Source organism: Astyanax mexicanus, chromosome 7, assembly GCF_023375975.1.
Source record: "Astyanax mexicanus isolate ESR-SI-001 chromosome 7, AstMex3_surface, whole genome shotgun sequence".
NCBI classification, from domain to species: Eukaryota; Metazoa; Chordata; class Actinopteri; order Characiformes; family Acestrorhamphidae; genus Astyanax; species Astyanax mexicanus.
In genome coordinates this window covers 55360001-55382500 of record NC_064414.1, presented here as the reverse complement: position 1 = coordinate 55382500, position 22500 = coordinate 55360001, and the positions used below count along the sequence as shown (strand labels likewise).

The 22500-nt window shown below is 39.5% G+C and overlaps 1 protein-coding gene across 2 annotated transcripts in view; it reads left to right on the top strand.

The window, feature by feature from the left end:
- Window positions 1-22500, top strand: part of cntln (centlein, centrosomal protein) — a 165497-nt gene that overhangs the window by 20898 nt on the left and 122099 nt on the right. For both annotated transcript variants that reach the window (XM_049481477.1, XM_049481476.1), the window contains exons 5-9: window positions 3289-3423; window positions 4892-5029; window positions 7544-7743; window positions 8730-8892; window positions 10688-10858. In XM_049481477.1, coding sequence (XP_049337434.1) covers window positions 3289-3423; window positions 4892-5029; window positions 7544-7743; window positions 8730-8892; window positions 10688-10858 — 807 coding nt within the window. The remainder of the gene's footprint in view (window positions 1-3288; window positions 3424-4891; window positions 5030-7543; window positions 7744-8729; window positions 8893-10687; window positions 10859-22500) is intronic.

The following is a 22500-nucleotide window of genomic DNA, read 5'->3' as shown; positions in this document are numbered from 1 at the left end:
GAGTGTGTGTGTGAGTGTGTGTGTGAGTGTGTGTGTGAGTGTGTGTGTGTGCTAATATCAGAAGATAATTTGCTAATGGGTGATAGCGCTGCTCATATTTTCTCAGAAAGCTGACTCGTCGTCTCGGACTGAGCCAGAGCTCCTAGTTAAAGCTGAATCAGTCTGATCACACTCTGCTGCTGGAGGTGGGCGGGGTTTGGTAAATTTTGGTGGGTGGAGTTTGGAAACATTTGGTGGGTGGGGGTTGGTAAAGTTGGTGGGTTGGGTTTGGTGAAGTTGGTAAGCGGTGTTTGGTCAGGTTGAGTGGGTGGGGTTTGAAACAGTTGGTGGGTGGGATTTAGTGAAGTTGGTGGGTGGGGTTTGATAAAGTTGGTGGGTGGGGTTTGGTAAAGTTGGTGGGTGGGGTTTGGTGAAGTTGGTAAGTGGTGTTTGGTCAGGTTGAGTGGGTGGGGTTTGAAACAGTTGGTGGGTGGGATTTAGTGAAGTTGGTGGGTGGGGTTTGATAAAGTTGGTGGGTGGGGTTTGGAAACAGTTGGTGGGTGGAGTTTGGAAACAGTTGGTGGGTGGAGTTTGGAAACAGTTGGTGGGTGGAGTTTGGAAACAGTTGGTGGGTGGAGTTTGGAAACAGTTGGTGGGTGGGGTTTGGAAACAGTTGGTGGGTGGGGTTTGGAAACAGTTGGTGAGTGGGGTTTGGAAACAGTTGGTGGGTGGAGTTTGGAAACAGTTGGTGGGTGGGGTTTGGAAACAGTTGGTGGGTGGAGTTTGGAAACAGTTGGTGGGTGGAGTTTGGAAACAGTTGGTGAGTGGGGTTTGGAAACAGTTGGTGGGTGGAGTTTGGAAACAGTTGGTGGGTGGAGTTTGGAAACAGTTGGTGGGTGGAGTTTGGAAACAGTTGGTGGGTGGGGTTTGGAAACAGTTGGTGGGTGGGGTTTGGAAACAGTTGGTGGGTGGGGTTTGGAAACAGTTGGTGGGTGGAGTTTGGAAACAGTTGGTGGGTGGAGTTTGGAAACAGTTGGTGGGTGGAGTTTGGAAACAGTTGGTGGGTGGAGTTTGGAAACAGTTGGTGGGTTGGGTTTGGTGAAGTTGGTAAGCGGTGTTTGGTCAGGTTGAGTGGGTGGGGTTTGAAACAGTTGGTGGGTGGGGTTTGGAAACAGTTGGTGGGTGGAGTTTGGAAACAGTTGGTGAGTGGGGTTTGGAAACAGTTGGTGGGTGGAGTTTGGAAACAGTTGGTGGGTGGAGTTTGGAAACAGTTGGTGGGTGGAGTTTGGAAACAGTTGGTGGGTGGGGTTTGGAAACAGTTGGTGGGTGGAGTTTGGAAACAGTTGGTGGGTGGGGTTTGGAAACAGTTGGTGGGTGGAGTTTGGAAACAGTTGGTGGGTGGAGTTTGGAAACAGTTGGTGGGTGGAGTTTGGAAACAGTTGGTGGGTGGAGTTTGGTCAGGTATACATATCCCTAGATTCTGTTTAACTACATGTCACTCCTGCTTGTGCCCCCTTAAAATCTAGTGTCCTTAAAATGTAGTGTTCTTTCTTTCTTTCTTTCTTTCTTTTAATACAAGAAAAAAATATCAAAATCTTTTTACCCACCAGAACTGGGCCAAGTGTGACCGATATTAATAAACACACATTATATGTATATCTATGAATACAGACATACAGTGCCCTCCATAATTATTGGCACCCCTGGTTAAGATGTGTTCTTTAGCTTCTCATAAATTGAGTTTTGTTCAAAATAATATAGGACCACGATGGAAAAAAAGAGTAAAATACAACCTTTCACAGTGGGCATGAGGTGCTTTTCTGCATACTCAGCTCTTGTGTTACGCCAGACCCACTTAGAGCATTTGTTGCCAAAAAGCTCTATCTTTGTTTCATCTGACCAAAGCACACGGTCCCAGTTGAAGTCCCAGTACCGCTTAGCAAACTCCAAACGTTTGCGTTTATGATTGTGAGTGAGAAATGGTTTCTTCCGTGCATGCCTCCCAAACAGCTTGTTGGCATGTAGATAGCGCCTGATGGTTGTTTTGGAGACTTTGTGACCCCAAGAAGCTACCATTTGTTGCAATTCTGTAACAGTGAGCTTTGGAGAACTTTTTATTTCTCTTATCATCCTCCTCACTGTGCGTGGTGGCAAAATAAACTTGCGTCCTCGTCCAGGCTTGTTTACCACTGTTCCAGTTGTTTTAAACTTCTTAATAATTCCTCTGACAGTAGATATGGACAGGTGTAGGCGAGTAGCGATTTTCTTGTAGCCATTGCCTGACTTGTGAAGGTCAACACACATCTGCCTCACTTGAATGGTATGTTCCTTTGTCTTTCCCATGTTGAAGATAAATGGCCTCTGTGTCACGTCATATTTATACCCCAGGGAAACAGGAAGTTGTGAATTACTAATTAAATGTTCCTACATACTCTGATCAACTTCGTAAACTACTGTAGAAGTGACAGAAATACTTTTATTAAATTTATTTCCTAAGAATTGTTAGGGGTGCCAATAATTGTGGAACAGGTGATTTTATGAAGAATAATTATTTCTTAGTCAGGGATTTTATTTCCCCCTTAAAATTTACTTGAGTTAAAGGTTGTATTTTACTTTTTTTCCCATCGTGGTCCTATATTATTTTGAACAAAACTCAATTTATGAGAAGCTAAAGAACACATCTTAACCAGGGGTGCCAATAATTATGGAGGGCACTGTATTTACAGTACACATGTGTAAATATTAATGGTGTGTACCCATACACACACATTTATACACACAAACACACACACACACACACACAGTATATTAGTACTACTAGAATAAATATTAATAATGTTAAAAACAATTATAATAATAGTAATACATATTATTCAATAGAATGAATAGATGAATAAATACAACTTAAAATAATATAGATTAGAAAAAGTAATCCAAATTAATACATTAATGAATTAAATTAAATGATAAAGCACTGCATTAAAGGGAATCTGTATTAAGATGTAATTGAATAAGAGTTGTAGTGTTTATTGTGGGATTAGTGATTAGTACAGGGAGTAATAATTGCTCAGCACTTTATTACCATTTCTACTAGTGCTCACTCGTGTCCTTTAAACTGAGTGTGAACCCCGTGTACCGGTCTCACCACGGCGTCACGAGACATACGGCCAGAAGTGACGGGAACAGACTGGTCCTGTCAGGTTCCTCTTCTCTAACAGCCATCTCTCTCTCTCTCCTCTCTCTCTCTCTCTTTCTTTCTGTCTGTGTGTGTGTGTGTATGTGTGTGTGTGTGTGTGACTCTTTAAACAGGATGTGGCAGCGCAGCGGCAGGAGCTAGGCGGCGCGGGGCAGCGGCGGTGGCAGGTGGAGGAAGAGTGCCGGCTGATGAAGAAGGAACTGGCAGGTCTGAGCCACAGACTGGCGGATAAGAGCCGGCAGCTTCAGGTTCGGACAGATTTCCAGCCGCCGCCTCGTTCTGAAGTGACACCGGCCGCCTCGCCCCCCCAGGGCATACCCCCGGGCCTGCAATCACTTAGAGAGAGGGGGGGGGGGTGTGTACAGAGCTCGGAGCAAAGGCTGCTGGGAAAAATACAAACCGGTGTGGATAAATAGTTAATAGTGAGCCGGGGCGGAGGAGATGTGGCTTCCTCCTGTCTGTAATTGTGATGTGATGATGGGACTGGGATAAATGATTAATTGATAGAGGACAGGTGAGTGATGGGGGGGGGGGGGGGGGTGTGGGGGGGGTACAAGTGCAGGTGAGTGAGTGAGTGTGTGGTGATGCCATCTAACGGCCTCGGGAGTTCTGCGTCCTCGTTAGAGCTAAAGCTAACATCATTAAAGCTTAAACAGTCCTGTAGCTGCTGCACAGGTGACCTTCACCTGCCTGAAGCTGAACAGGCATCCCGAGGAGACACCTGTACACATCACACCATCACCACCTCTCACTCACACAGCACTACTGTCCTGCTCCCAGAACTCTGTCCCGTTACTACCTGAGACCAGTCAGGTGATCAAATCAGGACACTCAGATTTATTATCCACGACAATTTTTAGGGTTATGACTGAATTTTTGATCAAATATATTATTTCAGGGTTCATATGGTCCAAAAAAACCTAATAAAAAAGGCAATGGAAATTCAAATGATCAATTTCCAGGCCAGGATTAGTTTTTTTAAAAAATTAAATACCCAGAAAATTTTAAAATTGTCGTGGAAATTTAGTCTACACAACGGAGCTCTCAGGATCTGACACACATTTTATTATTATTAAATATTGTGTGTTACATTGCTTAAATATTTTTTTAATCAGATTAAAATACATTTTATTTTGTTGTTTTATTGTCCATTTCTGCACTGATGTTTTAACAATCATACGGTCATTAAAAAGATTGCGTTAAAGTCATGGATAAGTCATGGAAATGTATTGGTTTAAAACTTTATTGGATAAAAGCTTTATTTTAGGTCATTAGTAGGGTATTTGTTCAGCAGAGAGGCGGCAAACGGCATGTTTAAGTTCATTTTTTTTTATCTCCGCTTATAACATAAATACATTAAATAATAAAAAAAATGTTCTGCATCATCTATCATGCTGTGTAACCCCTTACAGATCAGCATTTTTATATACTTTATCCCTGATATTACACGCCTATATCGTGAAGATTTCTATTCAAGCTTTATCATATTTCTCAGATGATGAGACGCATCGGATTAAAAGGTTCACTATCAATAAGCCTCTGGAGATTATATCATACTATAGGAAGTGTAGTATGATCTATATTTATCTACTTTACAGGTGATTAAAATAACTATATATGCTGTTCACACACACACACATGCACATACAATAAAAGCTCATTAATTGATGAATTTATTTCTGAAATGAATGAATAATGAATAAATCTCTCTCTCAGGAGGTGGAGGAGTGTAAGAGGGTGAGTGAGGAGAGAGGGAGGAGTCTGCAGGAGCGCTGCAGTGTTCTACAGCACGAGCTCCTCACAAACCAGCAGAACCAGAACCAGCAGCAGGAGAACCACACCGCCCGAATACAGGTGCACTTACACACACACACACACCCACACACACACACACACAACCACAGAACCACACCGCCCGAATACAGGTGCAGTTATACACACACACACACACACACACACACACACAACCACAGAACCACAACGCCCGAATACAGGTGCACTTACACACACACACACACACACACACACACACACAACCACAGAACCACACTGCCCGAATACAGGTGCAGTTACACACACACACACACGCAGGTGCAGTTACACACACAGAACCACACACACACACCGCCCGAATACAGGTGCAGTTACACACACACACACACAGCTTCACTTAAATACACTCTCTCTCTGTGCTGATCATGCAGATGAGCTCTTCTTTTGCTGGTTTGTGTTTAATATTGATAACTCTGTTCAGAGGGGGGGGAAATAATGACTTGTATGAAGTGGGGGGGAATCCCCTCACCCCACTCAGCTGGGAGTGTGTGTGTGACCCCCCCGATGTGGCGGAGTGTGTATCCCCCCGTGTGTGTGTGTGTGTGTGGTTAATTAGCAGAATGAGTGCAGCTCCTCCTGAACATCACTGAGGATCTGAGCTTTACCTCCCAAACGTGTGTGTGTGTGTGTGTGTGTGTGTGTGTGTGTGTGTTTCAGTCACTCAGAGGTGTAGGTGTTTTGAATAAGTCAGTGTGTGGAGAGTAATTACCTGATTCTGTTCTTTTCTAAACCAGCTGGACTCCTCTGCTGTGTGTGTGTGTAGTGTGTGTATAGTGTGTGTGTGTGTGTGTAGTGTGTGTATAGTGTGTGTATAGTGTGTGTATAGTGTGTGTATAGTGTGTGTATAGTGTGTGTATAGTTAGTGTGTGTGTAGTGTGTGTGTAGTGTGTGTGTAGTGTGTGTGTAGTGTGTGTGTATAGTGTGTGTATAGTGTGTGTGTAGTGTGTGTGTGTGTATAGTGTGAACAACTAATCTGTTCTAATCTATTATAATCTAGTATTGTTTTATTTTATCCTTCCTATGTAAGTTTTGTGTACTGTGTATACCCGCTGTTGGATGTCCAAAATATCTGTCTGTCTTTCTGTCTTTCTGTCTGTCTGTCTGTCTGTCTATCTATCCATCTATCTATCTGTCTATCTTTCATTAAAATATCGTAAAATCGTATTTGACACCATGTATCGATAATGTATCGCAAACAAAATCGATACGATATATCGCAATATCGATATATTGTTCCACCCATAATTGTTTGGTTGGTAACGCTATTTGACGTGGTTTATTACATCATTAAGCAAAGCAGACTGACCTCTGATCAGAGTAAAGATGTAGAGGCTGTTTTATCAAGTATGTGTGTGTGTGTGTGTGTGTGTGTGTGTGTGTGTGATCTCTGTGGCCTGAGTGTTTGATGCAGGGTGGAAGGGTCTGTCTGAAGCTCATTAGCACGCTGCAGTCCTGTGATGTACTACTGACGGACCCATCACACACACACACACACACACACACACACACACACACACACTTACACACACACACACACACTTATACACACACACACACACACTCTCTCTCTCTTTCTTTTTTATTTTCTTTTGTAATCTGCACTCAAACTGTTTTTTCTGCGACGGCTACACTCTCTCCAATCACTTCATACTTCTTCTAAACTGTTTAAACAAATAATAATGTACTGTTGTGCTGAATCTATATGAATTTAATCTATATTAAATAATAATTATCTTTTTTTTTTCAGGGTTTCACTCATTTTTCCACTTTCTTAAACAGAAATAAATAAATGAAACGAAGCCTAAGTCAGATAAAAACACATTTAAAAAAGTATAAAAAAAGAAGCTACAGAACTATGATTTTACAAATATTTATTTTAAAGTCAACCTTGTTAATAACCCAGAAGACGTAAAAACAAAGCACAATACTCCATGAATCATAATAATAGTCATACATTTACCTCAGCAGTGCTATTCTAATCATACATTTACCTCAGCAGTGATATTCTACTCGTAAATTTACCATAACAGTTCTATTCTGCTCATACATTTACCTAAGCAGTGCTATTCTAATCATACATTTACCTCAGCTATGCTCTTTTAATCATAAATCTACAATTCTACTCACACATTTACCTCAACACTACTATTCTCATCATACATTCACCTCAGCAGTGATATTATAATCATACATTTACCCTTAGCAGTTCTATTCTAATCATACACTCATCTTATCAGTGTTGCTGTAATCATACGTTTACCGCAGCTATGCTATTCAAATCATGCATTTACCTTATCAGTGTTGCTCTAATCATACATTTACTGCAGCTTTACTGTTTTATTCATGCATTTACCTCAGTAGTGCAATTCTAATCATGAATTTACCTCAGCAGTGCAATTCTAATCATGAATTTACCTCAGCAGTGCAATTCTAATCATGAATTTACCTCAGTAGTGCTATTATAATCACAAATGTACAGCACATGAGTTTCTTTTAAATAAATATGGTTATTATATTTGTTTGTTGTTTGTGCAGGAGCTGCAGGAGGAGCTTGTGAGGTTGAGGGCGGGGCATCAGGAGGAGCTTGTGAGGTTGAGGGCGGAGCATCAGGAGGAGCTTGTGAAGTTGAGGGCGGAGCTTCTGGAGGTTCAGGGCCGCAGTGCTGCTCTCTCCTCTCAGCTCAGTACTGTAGAGCAGCAATCCTCCGAGAGAGAGCAGCAGCTTCAGAAGCTCAGGTACACCGACCGCTCTACACATATATATAGATATAGATATGTATATATGTATATTTCCACAATTAGAAGACATGTCATCTGCTGGTGTTGATCCACTGGGTTTTATTATCAAGTCTAAAGTCAGTGCAGTTTTGTTTTCCCACAAAATCTTACAGCACTTCATATCTTACAGCTTCCCTCTGCTACTGACAACTTTAATAAAGATGCAGATTTCATTTTCCAGCAGGACTTGGCACACTGCCCACGCTGCCAAAAGTACCAATTGTTCTTATATAATATAACATTTTTTTTAGAGACACTGATTTTTGGCTTTTTGACACAATATAATGTACTATTTTTTAAATGCACTAATATATTCAGCTCTGTAAAAAAAGGAGAGATCACTTCAGTTTCTGAATCAGTTTCTCTGATTTTGCTATTTATAGGTTTATGTTTGAGTAAAATGAACATTGTTGTTTTATTCTATAAACTACAGACGACATTTCTCCCAAATTACAAATAAAAAGATTCTCATTTAGAGCATTTATTTACAGAAAATGAGAAAAAAAGAGCTTTCAGACCTCAAATAATGCAAAGAAAACAAGTTCATATTCATAAAGTTTTAAGAGTTCAGAAATAATCAATATTTGGTGGAATAATCCTGGTTGGTTTTTAATCACAGTTTTTTTTCATGCATTCTCCTCCACCAGTCTTACACACTGCTTTTGGATAACTTTATGCTGCTTTACTCCTGGTGCAAAAATTCAAGCAGTTCAGTTTGGTGGTTTGATGGTTTGTGATCATCCATCTTCCTCTTGATTATATTCCAGAGGTTTTTAATTTGGTAAAATCAAAGAAACTCAACATTTTTAAGTGCTCTCTTATTTTTTTCTAGAGCTGTATATCATTAAATCTCTATTATGCACAGTATATAAGGTTATACTATTCTGTAGGTTATATAGGTTAAGTGTGTGTGTGTGTGTGTGTGTGTGTGTGTGTGTGTGTAGGCGGGAGCTGGTGGAGATACAGGCTTTGTACAGGCAGAGTGTAGAACATGCGGGAGAGCAGGCTGAGCTGATTCAGCAGCTGGAGGGACTCAACCTGGACACACAGCACGTCCTGCGCAGCCAAGAGCAGGCCCACTGCACACACACCGCCTCCTACCAAAAGGTACCACACACACACACACACACACACACACACCAATCACACACACACACACTGATCGCCTGCTAACAAAAGTGCTGAACACAAACCCACAGGTCACTGGCACAGGGCCTCATGTGTGTGTATTTATCTGTTTGTGGGGACCGGGATGGTTTGGCTGCTGTCATTTGAGTAAAATCATGTGTGTGTTGGAGTGTATGTGTGGGTTTTTTGTGTGTGTGTGTGATCCTGATGATCTTCACATCTGTCCTCATAAGCGTGTTCCCATTTTTCCCTCTTCTTTCTTCTGTTTTTCATCCAAAGCTTTTAAAACACACGTCTCTATTGTTCAGTAGTGCACTAGGTGCAGTGCTGTATGATCCAGATAATCTGCTTTATTATTATTCTAGCTTTATTTGATAAATAACTTTTATTACTGCAGTTCTTCACCTGTCAGAGCTTTAATTCTTCTCTGATTTAACAATATATACTTTCACAATATACTATATACTTTGGGCTTTTATTTCATTTGCTTCCTTAAAAGCTCTGGTATAGCGCTGGGCAAATTTCACGATTAATTCAGATAATTCGAATCAGTGCTGTGCGATATGACGATAAATATCGTGGGGATATTATTTCTACAGTAATTTCATCAATTATTCATGCAAATATAAAAAGTAGGCTTCTATGGAATGTATTGGCGTGGTCACTTTGCATAAACGTGGTTTATGTAAATGATAATAAAGTCATCTTCACAAAAAAAAGATTCATAATGTGTTTTTTTTGCGACGTGACGCTGCTTTGCGTTATTTGACGGACACTTGAAAAATGTTAATTAAGTTTATTTTGATAACTCAATTTAAATATCTGTATAATTTAGAAAAAAATAGCTACTGCATCTACCTCATCTGATTTTTTTATTTATTTGATATATATATATATTGCTGCACTAAAAGGTAGTAATTCTCATTTGTAAAAGTTGGGTTTAATGTCACTTTGAAATTAAGTTGGAAAAAAGTAAGCAATAATGATACTATTTTGTTATATTTTTCCAAGAATAACTGAAAACATACTTAAATGTGGTTTATCATGATATATATCTTTATTGTGATAAAAAAATCCATATCATGATATATATGATTTACAGTTCTAATTGTGCACACAGACATTAAAACGCTCCTCATTTCTGAAGTGTTTATCCGTCTTACGTTGGTTACCTGTGCCTCCCACAGACTGACCTGCGCATATTTACTAAACATTCCTCTAAGGACTGACTGAGCTCCTACTAAAAAAATAACAGTTCCAGCACTGTACAGCTCTTTCCACACAAACACCCTAAAAAAGTCCTACCGTTTCTATAAACTGCAGCGTCATCGCTCTCCAGTCAGGATCTGTGACTAAATGTGGAAAACAATTATAATAATCTCTCTTTCAAAGTTTTTTCTGTGACTCGTTTAGTGCGTTATTTCTCAATTTTCAGTCACAAACTCAAAGTGTCTGAACACCAAAACCTAGGTAAAAATAAAGGTTAAAATTTGGGAGCTCTAAAACTTTTGACCAGTAATGTACCTTACTTGGTGTAGATCATGGTTTGGGACCAAAAGGACCGAAATCTGGTCAGATCAGAAGATGTGTTCTCTCAGAATCAGTTGAATCATGGTCCGGTTGGTTTGCAGTGGACCGTGCTGTGGGTGGTGATGATGGTGACCGGTGGCCTCTGGCTAAAATTGTCCATAAATGCCTTATCGTCACACTCTCCTGTCTGAAGGTGTTTGATGATCTGTAACAGACTCTCTCTCTTTTTTTTGTCCTCCTTTAGCTCTACACTGAACTGAGCGCGTCCTACCAAGCCTTACTGCGCAGGGAGGATGAGCTGCGCCAGAGGGACATGGGCCTCACCGCGCAGCTGCACCAGAGGGACCAGCAGATTTCACAGCTCCAGGCTGAACTCCAGCAGCTGCAGCAGCAGCTAAGAGACAAAACATCACAGGTACAATATGTTTATATATACAATTATGTTCACAACCAATCAGAATGGAGCTCATTTACATACATTACATGGCCATAGTTTATCAGTCCAGGTCCTCATACATATAACAATGTCTAGATCTGGACCCAGATCACATTCTGCCTATTTTTAGTGACTTCAGCTTTACAATATACAATACCAGTCAAAAGTTTGGACACACCTTAAATTTAGCGTTTTGTTTTGTTTTGGGTTTTTTTAACTATTTTAAGAAAGTTCGGTATTGTAGAATAAGACTAAACTCATCCAAACTAGGAAACAAAATATATGAAATGATTTAGTAAACAAAAAAGTGTTAAACAACCAGATTATGTTTTATATTTTACATCCTTCAACATTTTACATTCATCTCTGCTGGATTTTCTCAGTCAGCTTTATGAGGTAGAGTCTCCTGGGATTCAGGCTTTCAGTTAACAGCTGTGCTGAACTCATCAAGAGTTAATTACTTGAATTTCTTGTCTCTTAATAAAGTGTTTGAGAGCATCAGTTAAAGTAAAGTAGTGAAGAGGTAGAGTTACAGGTATACAGTGAATAGTGAATATTTGAGTAATGTTCGATTAAAAGGGTTATGATGAAACTGGCACTCATCAGGACCACCTATGGAAACTACAATTTTCCTTATGTGCTTCTTTGTAATCTGGGTGGCTTCAGTATTAATTTACAATATAGGGAAAAAATAAAAGCATTGAATTTGAATGTGTGTCCAAACTTTTGACTGGTACTGAATACGTATATATTTATATTAATTATAATAACAAGGTTGGGACAATATATCAATATTGTGCTATATTGTATGTTTTTTGTTTAAATATATATAGTTTCAATTTTTTATGTGTTTATTAAATCATAGGAGCTTTAAACTTCCTAAGCCCCGCCCCCTCATTAGACATTAGACATTAGCTAAAGTTACTGCTTCATTTCTCCACATGGTGGCGCTATAATTAAATGAACAGGGTTAATAAACCTGTTCAAGAATAAACCAGTGAGGAATATCGCTAGTTAAATTTTATCCACAATCCAAAATTTTTCGTATTTGATTGCTTATTTATGAGTACATTGTCCTCTTTAGTAACACAAATGCTGTGAAGTATCGTAGAGTATTTTATTGTAATGTATCGAGTATCGTGATAATATCATATAATCGTTATTGTGAGATGCCCTGTGGTTCCCACCTCTGATACATAGTATGGCTATAATATAATGCATATTATACCGCAGTTAGTTCTGATCCTGCAATGTGATTGGCTGAGAGGCTTTCTACGAGTGACATTATCAGCAGGTAATGCACTGTAAGTGAAGCTCTCCATGTATTACACTGCAGCATACAGGTAACCTAGCAACCGTGCAGCGCTTACAAACCAAACAGCACAGGTACAAACAAACAGAGCAGCAATGGAACTATTTTAACTGGCGGAGTGTTTAAAACCAAACAAATTGTACAAACATAGGATAAGTATCGTAGCGTATTTTATTGTGATATATATATATATATAGAGTATCACAGTATCGTGATAATATTGTATCATCGTAATTGTATAACGATAAGCAGTATAAACAGTATGGTTATAATATAATACAGAGTATGAATGTATGAAATCGCTGCTGGTATTGAGTATTCAAGTCTGGATATTAGGGCTGTCCCTAACGATTATTTTTTAAACGATTATTCTAACGATTATTTTTTTCGATTAGTCGACTAATCTATTCATTGAGAAACATATTTAAATAATTATTATTTTACGTTTTAAAGCAAACGATAAATTACTATATTTATATATAATAACAACAACAACAACAACACAAGCCTACTAAACCAAACCCCACACTTATAATCACTTACATGTACAGAACGTTGTTTAGATCTATAACGCTAAAAATGGATAAGCTCCCATACACCACAACCGTGTGTTGTTTTCTGTGACCGCTAGATTTTGTGACCACTGGCAAGTAGTTCTCAGCAGACCGGTGCACTGGCCGATTCGAAACGTGTTCGTTTCTAATGTTTACCCCGACTGGCCAAAACGGTTCAGTTTAGGGCTGAGGGTAAGGTGTAGGTATAGAAAGCTTCCGTTTTGCCAATGAACGCTCATAACCGTGAGCACTGGTCACAAAATTCCGACGGTGACAGAATACGGTGTGACACCGCAGCGCCGACGGCGCTAGCTAAAATAACTTAAGGCAGCTAGCTTAGCTAAACACCTGAACTTATGAATAATGCTACTGTTTCTGGAAACTATATATATAAATATAAACCAAAAATGTATAATTTCTGCCTGTGGCAGGTTTAAAACCTTTGGTAGACAGTCTTAAGTCTTTTTAAGGACACCCGCGGAGACCCTGATGTAAACGGTAACTTACTGTGTGACCCTGTTGACATAGTGCTCCTGGATGTTTGCGCTTCAAGTGCTCCTTTTGCACATATGGCAGAGGACCACATTGTTGCCCTTTTGCGTGAAATGCTCCCAAACTTTAGATGCCCGCTGGCGTTTTTTTGTAGCTGGAGATTGCTCTCCGGAGTCCAAGCTCTCTAGAGCTTAGATTCTCTGCCCGAACCCGACATGACCCGAGGCCCGCCCGTAAATCCGACCCGGGCTCCAGAAAATAGTCCGAGATGTAGGCGTCTGTTTTTTAATTATATTTTTATTTAAAAAAAAAATAACGAAAATAACGAAAACTGAAAGTGAAACTAAACTAATTTATTTATAAGCGCTGTTTTCACTACCGCAGTTCTACAGCGGGGGTGTTGTGCCGATTCTGTCCGCGAAGCGGGAGTCAGATTTAGCAGAGAGTCGGATTCGGCACAAACGCGGCGGCACCTCGCGGTCCGCGGTGTCAGTTGTAAGCGCTCGCGCTAGCCGCAAAATACGGCAGAAAACACTGAGGGAGCTGCAGAATTATGTGTGGGACTAGAATATGAGCACGAGGAGATCAAAGAGAACCTTCACCTGTGAGTAGAACAAGCAAATCTCTCTTTCTCTCTCTCTCTCTCTGTGTCTCTCTCTCTCTCTGTGTCTCTCTCTCTCTCTGTGTCTCTCTCTCTCTCTCTCTCTCTCTCTCTCTCTCTCTCGCACGTGAACTCCTCCGCGTTTGACCTGCAGAACTGTGTTTAGCTGTTCTTAAAAATCATTTTAATTAAATAATAGTTCTATGCTTCTATGTTACCGTGTTAATTAACATAATTCTGATCATATTTCGCTCATTAAAACAGCCCGAAAACAGCCAGTTGGAATTTTTGGGCCCGATCTAACCTCTAATGCTCTCCACAGGCGCCGCCATGTTTACGACGCGCCGACGCACGTTATGTAAATCGATGTATTTTTGTAATCGATGACGTCGATTATGTCGACGCGTCGCCCCAGCCCTACTGGATATTGTATCGGTAATGAGACGGGTGGAATCGCCCACCCCTGGCAGCAGACAGCCACAGCCACACACACACTGTGCCCGCAGGCGCTGGCACAAGGCGGGCAGCGGTGTGAGGTGAGGAGCTGGTGGAGAGCAGCTGAAGAGGTTTAAGTCATGCTTCACTCAGAGTGTGTGAGTGTGTGTGTGTGTGTGAGAGAGAGCTCTGCTTAACACACAGTTTAACTAAACCACACACACTCTTCGTTTTACACAGCTGCTGCTTTTATAGAGAAGAGCTGTTCCTGCCCTCCCTCCATCACACACACACACACACACACACATATATATATTTGTATAATGTTTGACCTTGGCAACAGGAAAAGTAAATGTAATATAATATTTTATTTTTACTTCTTCTGTAAAATTCTTATATAAGTAGAGATTTTAGATTTTGTCGAATCTGCAGAAATATATTTACTCATAGATTAAACTCACTGAGCGTCTGCATACATAAAAGTGTATATATGTCTAATAGCGTTATAGAATACAGTAATTAATAGGAAACTGTACATTTTAAAGGCATCTTAACTGTGTTAACAGTGATGCGAATGTTTATGACCCCCTCTTTAAACATCATGTCTTGTTTTGGGGAGTAATATTTTTCAATATATAGGACTTTTCAAAAGAAATATTTTATCTGTACTGGAAAAACACCATACACATCTACACCCTGAGACTCTTCTGCCTCTTTACTGTATATACTGTTTATTTGCACTCCTGGACACTTGTCACTTTACTGTACATCCTGTACATTTGCACCCCTGGACACTACACTACGCACCTAACTTAAATATAATACTTGCACATGTTTATGTTTAATAGTCATATCTACTAATACCTCCTATACTTAGTTTATTCTTTTACTGCACTACCTCATATCTACGACTGTTTACTTCCACACTTTCTATAGTTTTTTTGTATTTATATATTTATGTATATATATTTTAAGTCTCAATTTAGAATTTTATCCCTCAATAAGTGTATTGTACTACACTTATTGTTTGTTTCTACTGTGTTGTGTAATTGCTACTGGCTGCTAAATTTCCTTCGGGATCAATAAAGTGTCTGTCTGTCTATCTGTCTGTCTATCTATCTATCTATCTATCTATCTATCTATCTATCTATCTATCTATCTATCTATCTATCTATCTATCTATCTATCTATCTATCTATCTATCTATCTATCAAATAAATAAATAAATAAATAAATAAATAAATAAATAAATAAATAAATAAATAAATAAATAAATAAATAAATGAATGAATGAAAAACAGTCAATATACTGAATATATTGAACACAATGCTTTTATTAATGTTGGAGCCTGGAGTCGTTAATAGTAGGTTTAGTTTAGTATCTCTCTCTTTTTCTTTATTCCTCTTCTTTATTTATTTCTCTTTTCTATCTATTCTTTATCTCTCTATTTTTGTCTTTTTCTCTATTTCTGTCTCCCTCTATTTTTCCCCTCTCTCTCCCACTTTCTCTTTGTCTCTTTCTCTATTTCACTCTCTCTCTCCCTCTTTCTTTTTTCACTATTTCTCTCCTCTCTCTCTCTCTCTCTCTCTCTCTCTTTCTTTCTCTCTGTCTCTCTCTATTTCTTTCTCTTTCTGTCTTTCTCTCTCTTCCTTACACTTTCTCTCTCTTTTTCTTTCCCTCTTTTCAATTCCAGTTCTCAATTTTAACGTGTAATGTTATTTATTAATATCTTGTGACGTGTTGATCTTGTTTTTAGATGATGATTTTAATGGATGAGATGATCATAAAGTGACTTTTACATATTATAACACGGTTCGGTTATAATTTTTGTTAAAAGTCAAAAGGTTTTTCTCTCTCTTTGCCTCTCTCTATTTCTCTATTTCTCTCTCACTATTTCTCTCTCTTTCTCTGTTTTTCTCTCTCTCTCTCTCCCTCTCTGTAAATCTCTGTTTTTTGAGCATATTATTTTCTGTATAAAGTTATATTTATAGAATTATTTGCCTCAAGGTTTGAACCTCACTTTAAAATATGAACTTTAATAAAACTTCATTCTTTATTCTTAGTTTTAATGAAACGTTTCTGTGCAGGTAATTGTGTGTGATAGCTGTAATAACTGTATATGAATATGAATTATTACAGTGTAATGAGTGTAAACGTGTGTGTGTGTGTGTAGTGATGTTATTTCAGGCTCTGGTTGTGGATAGTTGGACGGGTGTGTGTGTGTGTGTGTGAGTTTGGACGGCTTGGTTTTGGCTGTGGTTTTTGGGAGGATTCTCCTCCTTCCTGTTGGTTTGCTTCCATTAACTCGGGCTGTGTTCAAATATAAATGGGTCAATTAGTGAGTCATTAAGTACAGCTATGCAGATTTCCCTCAGTAATTAATACTCCCGTCTGCAGGGCTGCATTCCAGACCACTGTACATGCGTGTGTGCGTGTGTGTGTGTGTATTAGTAAGTGTGTTTGTAATAGTAAGTGTGTGTTTATACATATGAGTAGCTTCTTATTTGTTAAACAGCCGTGTGGAGAGACACTGTGATTCTGTGGTCGTAGAGAAGATCATCGGTTTCAGAAAAATCAGTTTATTAGCATTAATCAATAATGAGTTCGTAGCTGAAACTACTAAAATCAGGGTAAAAACTGTCCAACACATTATTAAACAGTGGAAGGAGAGTGGAGGAACATCACTAGAACAATCGAACTCAGGGAAATGATGTTTAATAGTGAAAGTAAGAGCTTTACCGCTCACACAATGGCTTAATGAGTTAACAGTTTATTTTAACCAAAATAAGAATTCAATCAATGAAACAGTATTCCTAAAATAATCCTTTTAATAAGCAAATAGTCAAAAGATCTGAAAAAGACGTGGCTGCATGAAGCTCTGATTATATTTATTTTAGTTCAATTTAACAACAGGTACATTCAATACATCCAGTCAGTTAGAATACCCCATAGAAAAGTCTTACAAAACCTTTCAATTAACATCACTCGCAAGATAACACCTCACAACTTAAACAGGTGGTAACACTTCACGATCAGTTTATATACTGTTATCCCATTACAGAATATATACAAGTGGCCACATTTACTATTAGCTGATGCTACCACCCCCATGCTTCACTGTTGTTAGTGTATGTCAGTTTCCTGGACAGGGATTAAGCCTAGTTGTAGAGACGTTTTCCCTTTTAATTTGTGGTATTATACTTTATTTGATTTATTAATTGTGTGCATCAGCAAGTGTGTGTATTAGTGTGTGTGTCTGTGTATTGGTAAAAGTGTGTGTGTGTATTTAAGTAAAGGTGTAGATATTAGTAAAGGTGTGTGTGTTAGTAGAAAGTGTGTATTAGTGTATGTGTGTATCAGAAAAGGTGTGTATATAAGCAAGTGTGCCAGTATAAGTAAGTGTGTGTGTATCAGTAAAGGTGTATATATTAGTAGAAGTGTATCAGCAAAGGCAAAATATATATGTATTAGTAGAAGTGTGTGTATCAGTAAGTCTGTGTGTGTGTGTATTAGTAAAGGTGTGTGTGTGTGTGTGTGTGTTGTGCATTAGCAGGCAGCATAAGGGTTTAGATGAGCTGTATTGGGGCAGCTGCAGTAATCAGCGCGTGTGTTATGCGCGGCTGCGATGCGCGGCTGCGATGCGCAGCATCAATATTAAATGCTGTTTACGGAACACGTGTTTGGCGGCTCGGCTGCTTTGTTTCTTAACTTTTTTACCTTCCCACATCAAAGTGAACAGATCAGGTATCCCAGGGTGTGCGGCGCAGTCAGGAGGGCTTTGGGAGGTGCGGTAATTGCGCTGACAGGAGTGTGTGTTCCAGCGTAATCTCAAATTCTCTAACAACTTCCTCCCGAACACCTGTTAAATTCTAATGCACAGATTTTACAGCGCAGGATTTTAATTTTAAATGTTTGGAAGTTGGAGAGGATCAAAGTGCTGATGGGCTGAGTGTGTGTATGGGTGGGTGTGTGTGAGGGGGGTGGGGTTTACTGATTTAAATAAGGGGCTTTGAACAGATCGGTGTGTGTGTGTGTGTGTGTGTGTGTGTGTGTGAGGGGGATCTGGCTTTGTTTCTGTGCTGTAATATATATATATATATATATATATACACTATTCACCATCACGCAGGAGCTAGTATAGTGTCCCATGACTTTTGCCATGTCCCATTGAGGCTTAAGAATGCTGCACTGACCTGTGGGATATGTGGGCGGGGTCTCCTGAATTGAATGTGCAATTCGCTAGTCGTTGTTCACATGGACAATTCTAGCCAGAAGCCACCGGTCACCATCATTCCCCCAGGGTTCGTACTGGTGCTTGAAATCCTGGAAAATGCTTAATTTTAATGTTCTGTTTTCCAGGCCTGAAAAGTGCTGGAATTTTGGAGAAACTGCTAAAAAGCTTTGAAATTCTAACTGCATTTACTTTACGATCAATAACTATCTGACTAAATAAGTAAATAATTATTATATATTTTTTATTTATTGAAATATTTTTTACAGCTATATTACTATTTTTTATAACTTTATTATTCTAAAGCATTATAAAGAAAGGACGAGCGAGTAAAATAAACAACTTCCAACTGATTCAACAAGGAGTCTGTTTTGTGTTTCCTGGAGTTGCAAGGTTCACGTTCATATATATATATATATATGTATTTGCAACAGCTCAAAAGTCCTGAATAAACCTAAAAATGGGCCTAGAAAAGTGCTTGAATTTGTGAAAGGTGTATGAAGCCTGTTACCACCAACTGCACTGTCCACTGGGGGTGGTAATATTAGCTACTATGGTATATTCTCTATATTCAGAAAAACGAGTCGATCAGGAAAAGCACCGTGTCTACATCAACCCGTCAATTAGTATTCATGGCCCCGGCCACCTCGGCTCGGCACCGCCCACAGACAGCAGAGCTGAAGCCGGGCGGCGACGCCGTCTCGTTAGATAGGAGATAACTAACAGTGCTAGGAACAGCATGCAGTTCATTCCTGTGTTATTTGTGCGAATAACACATCAGTGTTTATATACTTTATCCATGAATTCAGAGCCATACCGCTAGAGGGCGCTGTGGAGCACCGTACAGAACAGAACCATCAGAGAAGAGAGTCAAACGCTGGTGTAGCTCCGCCCTGCAGAGAAATCAGAACAGCTCCTGCTGCTGTTTCTACTGTATGAGTGTTTTTATCCCTGTAAAATACAGCAGAAACTACAACACTTTAAATATATTAATACTGTAGTTTGAAGGATGATTTAAATGTATTTTTTGAAAAGAAAAGTTAATTGTAATGCCTGTAATAATGGCTTCAGGAATAACATATAAGTTAGTAAATTGATATTAAACTTGTATCTAACTTGTGCAATAGAGCTTCTGAGAAATATCTCTTTGAATACTTAAACATTGAGTATTTTAGGTTTGTGTATAGTGTTTATGAAACTATTTATTAAAATATTTTTATATTTTGTAAAATAAGCTGTGTTAAAGTTGTTGGTGTATCTCTTTTTGGCCGTACTGCGCAGCACTAGCCTTAAGTGACATTGCATGTCCTGCGATTCGCACCCTCACGATGATGACAATGCTTAAAATATACAGGGGTTGGACAATGAAACTGAAGCACCTGGTTTTAGAGCACAGTAATTGATTGTGGTGACGGACAGTTCTGGTGGAAACAGGAGAGTTGAGGTGCACATTGAATTCTGCGTGATTTGATCAGCCGTGGTTTTATGTTTTTTGGATACAATCCGGGTTAGCACCCGAACATCCCTTTCAGACAACTTCCTCTTACAGCGTCCACAGTTAATCCTGTTGGATGTGGTCGGTCCTTCTTGGTGGTATCTCGCTGACATTACCCTGGATACCGTTGCTCTTGATGCATCACAAAGACTTGCTGTCTTGGTCACAGATGCTCCAGCAAGACGTGCACCAACAATTTGTCCTCTTTTGAACACTGGTATGTCACCCATAATGTTGTGTGCATTGCAATATTTTGAGTAAACTGTGATCTTACCCTGCTAATTGAACCTTCACACTCTGCTCTTACTGGTGCAATAATGTGCAATTAATGAAGATCGAACACCAGGCTGCTCCAATTTAGCCAAGAAACCTAAAATCACACACTAAAATGATGACAGGTGTTTCAGTTTCATTGTCCAACCCCTGTATATTGTGTAGCCCTACTGAGTGTACAGTATTTATTCATAATTGTACATAATTAATCATGAAGGTCTATAAGCCTCTGTTGAGATGTTTTTTTAGGGCGTCTGCTGGATCAGCTGGTCGTTCCTGAGCGGAGTGGATAGTGTGGGGTTATTAATGTGTGGTTTGGAGGGAGGTGTGTGTGGTATTTATCATAAGTGTCTGGACGCCGGGTTTGGGACGGGAGCGCACCTGGAGGCGCAGGTGACGCCGGCAGTGATTCTGTCTCCTCAGCAGCTCAGGGCAGGTGCTCAGGTGCTCCGGTGGACCCCGGTGTGGGGCAATGACCCGGCGTTCAGGCTGTGCCTCCTGGACCAGAGTGTGTGTGTGTGTGTGTGGTCGGAGTGTGTGTGGTGGGACTGTGTGTGCTGTCGTTGCAATTCATCACACGCTGTGGCTCCGCCCCCAGGCATTTGGGTTCCACACTCCAAACAAGCAGCTTCTAATTGTACTGGGCAGCAATTCAGAGAATCCCTCTAAACACACACACACACTACACACACTACACACTACACACACACACACACACACACTGTGCCACTGAGCTGCTGTGTTGTTTCTGGAAAGCTGAGCTGTAATTAGTGAGATCACTGTCCAATCACAGCACAGCTTCCGTCTCATGATTTCCTGATTGTACCATGTCAATTTAATAAGCCCCGCCTTTTAAAGGTCAGTGATTAACTACTGATTTACATAAACGACACAAACAAGAACATCGAGAGGTTCTTCCTCTGGGTTTTTGGGTGGGTCTAAGTTTGAGTCTTGGTTCTTCATCATGTTCTTTTGGAGGTTTTAGTTATTTTGTAATTCATGGCTCTTTCTCATTCAAAATAGTTGTTTTAAGTCTTGGTTCTTCCTCATGGGTCTTATTTTGAGTCTTGATCCGTCATGCTTTTTTGGGTGGGTCTTATTTTGAGTCTTCGTTCTTAATGTTCTTTGGGATGTTTTAGTTTTTTAGGTTTTAGTTATTTTGGAGTTCTAGCTTTTGTCTCATTCCCTAATAGTTATTTTGAGTCTTGTTTTTTTTCTCATAGTCTTAAAATGTTTCTTAATGATTTTTTCTAATTTAATAAATGAGTTGTTTTGAGTCTTGGTTCTTCCTCATGTTCTTTAAATGGGTCTTATTTTGAGTCTTCTTCTTAATGTTCTTTGGGATGTTTTAGTTTTTTTATTTAAGTTATTTTGGAGTTCATGCTTCTTTCTTATTCCCTAAAGGTGTTGAAGTTCTGGTTCTTCATCAAAGTCCTAAAGTTTCTACTTTTGGGTTTTAGTTATTTTGGAGTTCTAGCTTTTGTCTCATTCCCTAAAAGTTATTTTGAGTCCTGGTTCTTTTTCCTAGTCTTTCTTAAGTTTCTTAATGCTTCTTCCTCATTCCCTAAAGGAGTTGTTTTGAGACTTGGTTCTTCCTCATGTTCTTTAAATGGGTCTCATTTTGAGTCTTGGTTCTTCATGTTCCTTAAGAATTTCTACTTTTGAGTCTTGGTCCGTCATGCGTTCTTGAGTGGCTCTTATTTTGAGTCTTGGTTCTTTATGTTCTTCGGGATGTTTTAGTTTTTTGGGTTTTAGTTATTTTGGAATTCATGCTTCTTCCTCATTCCCTAAAGGAGTTGTTTTGAGTCTTGGTTCTTCCTCATGTTCTTTAAATGGGTCTTATTTGGAGTCTTGGTTCTTTCACAAATGTCTTAAGAGCATTTTATTTATGGAGTCGTCTCACATATAATCTTGCAGAACTCCGATCTCAATCTCGTACACACACTCCTGTTGCACTCACACACACTCATACATTCACACACTGACACTTTAGCACACTCTCACACACACACACACTCTCATTCTCACTCTCATACACACACTACTGGTGCACACACTTTCACTCTGACACTTTAGCACAATCACACACTCTCTCACACACGCTCAAACGCTCTCTCACACTCTCTCACACACACACACACACACACTCTCTCACACTCACACACACACACACACTCTCTCACACACACACACACACACACACTCTCTCTCACACTCACACACACAC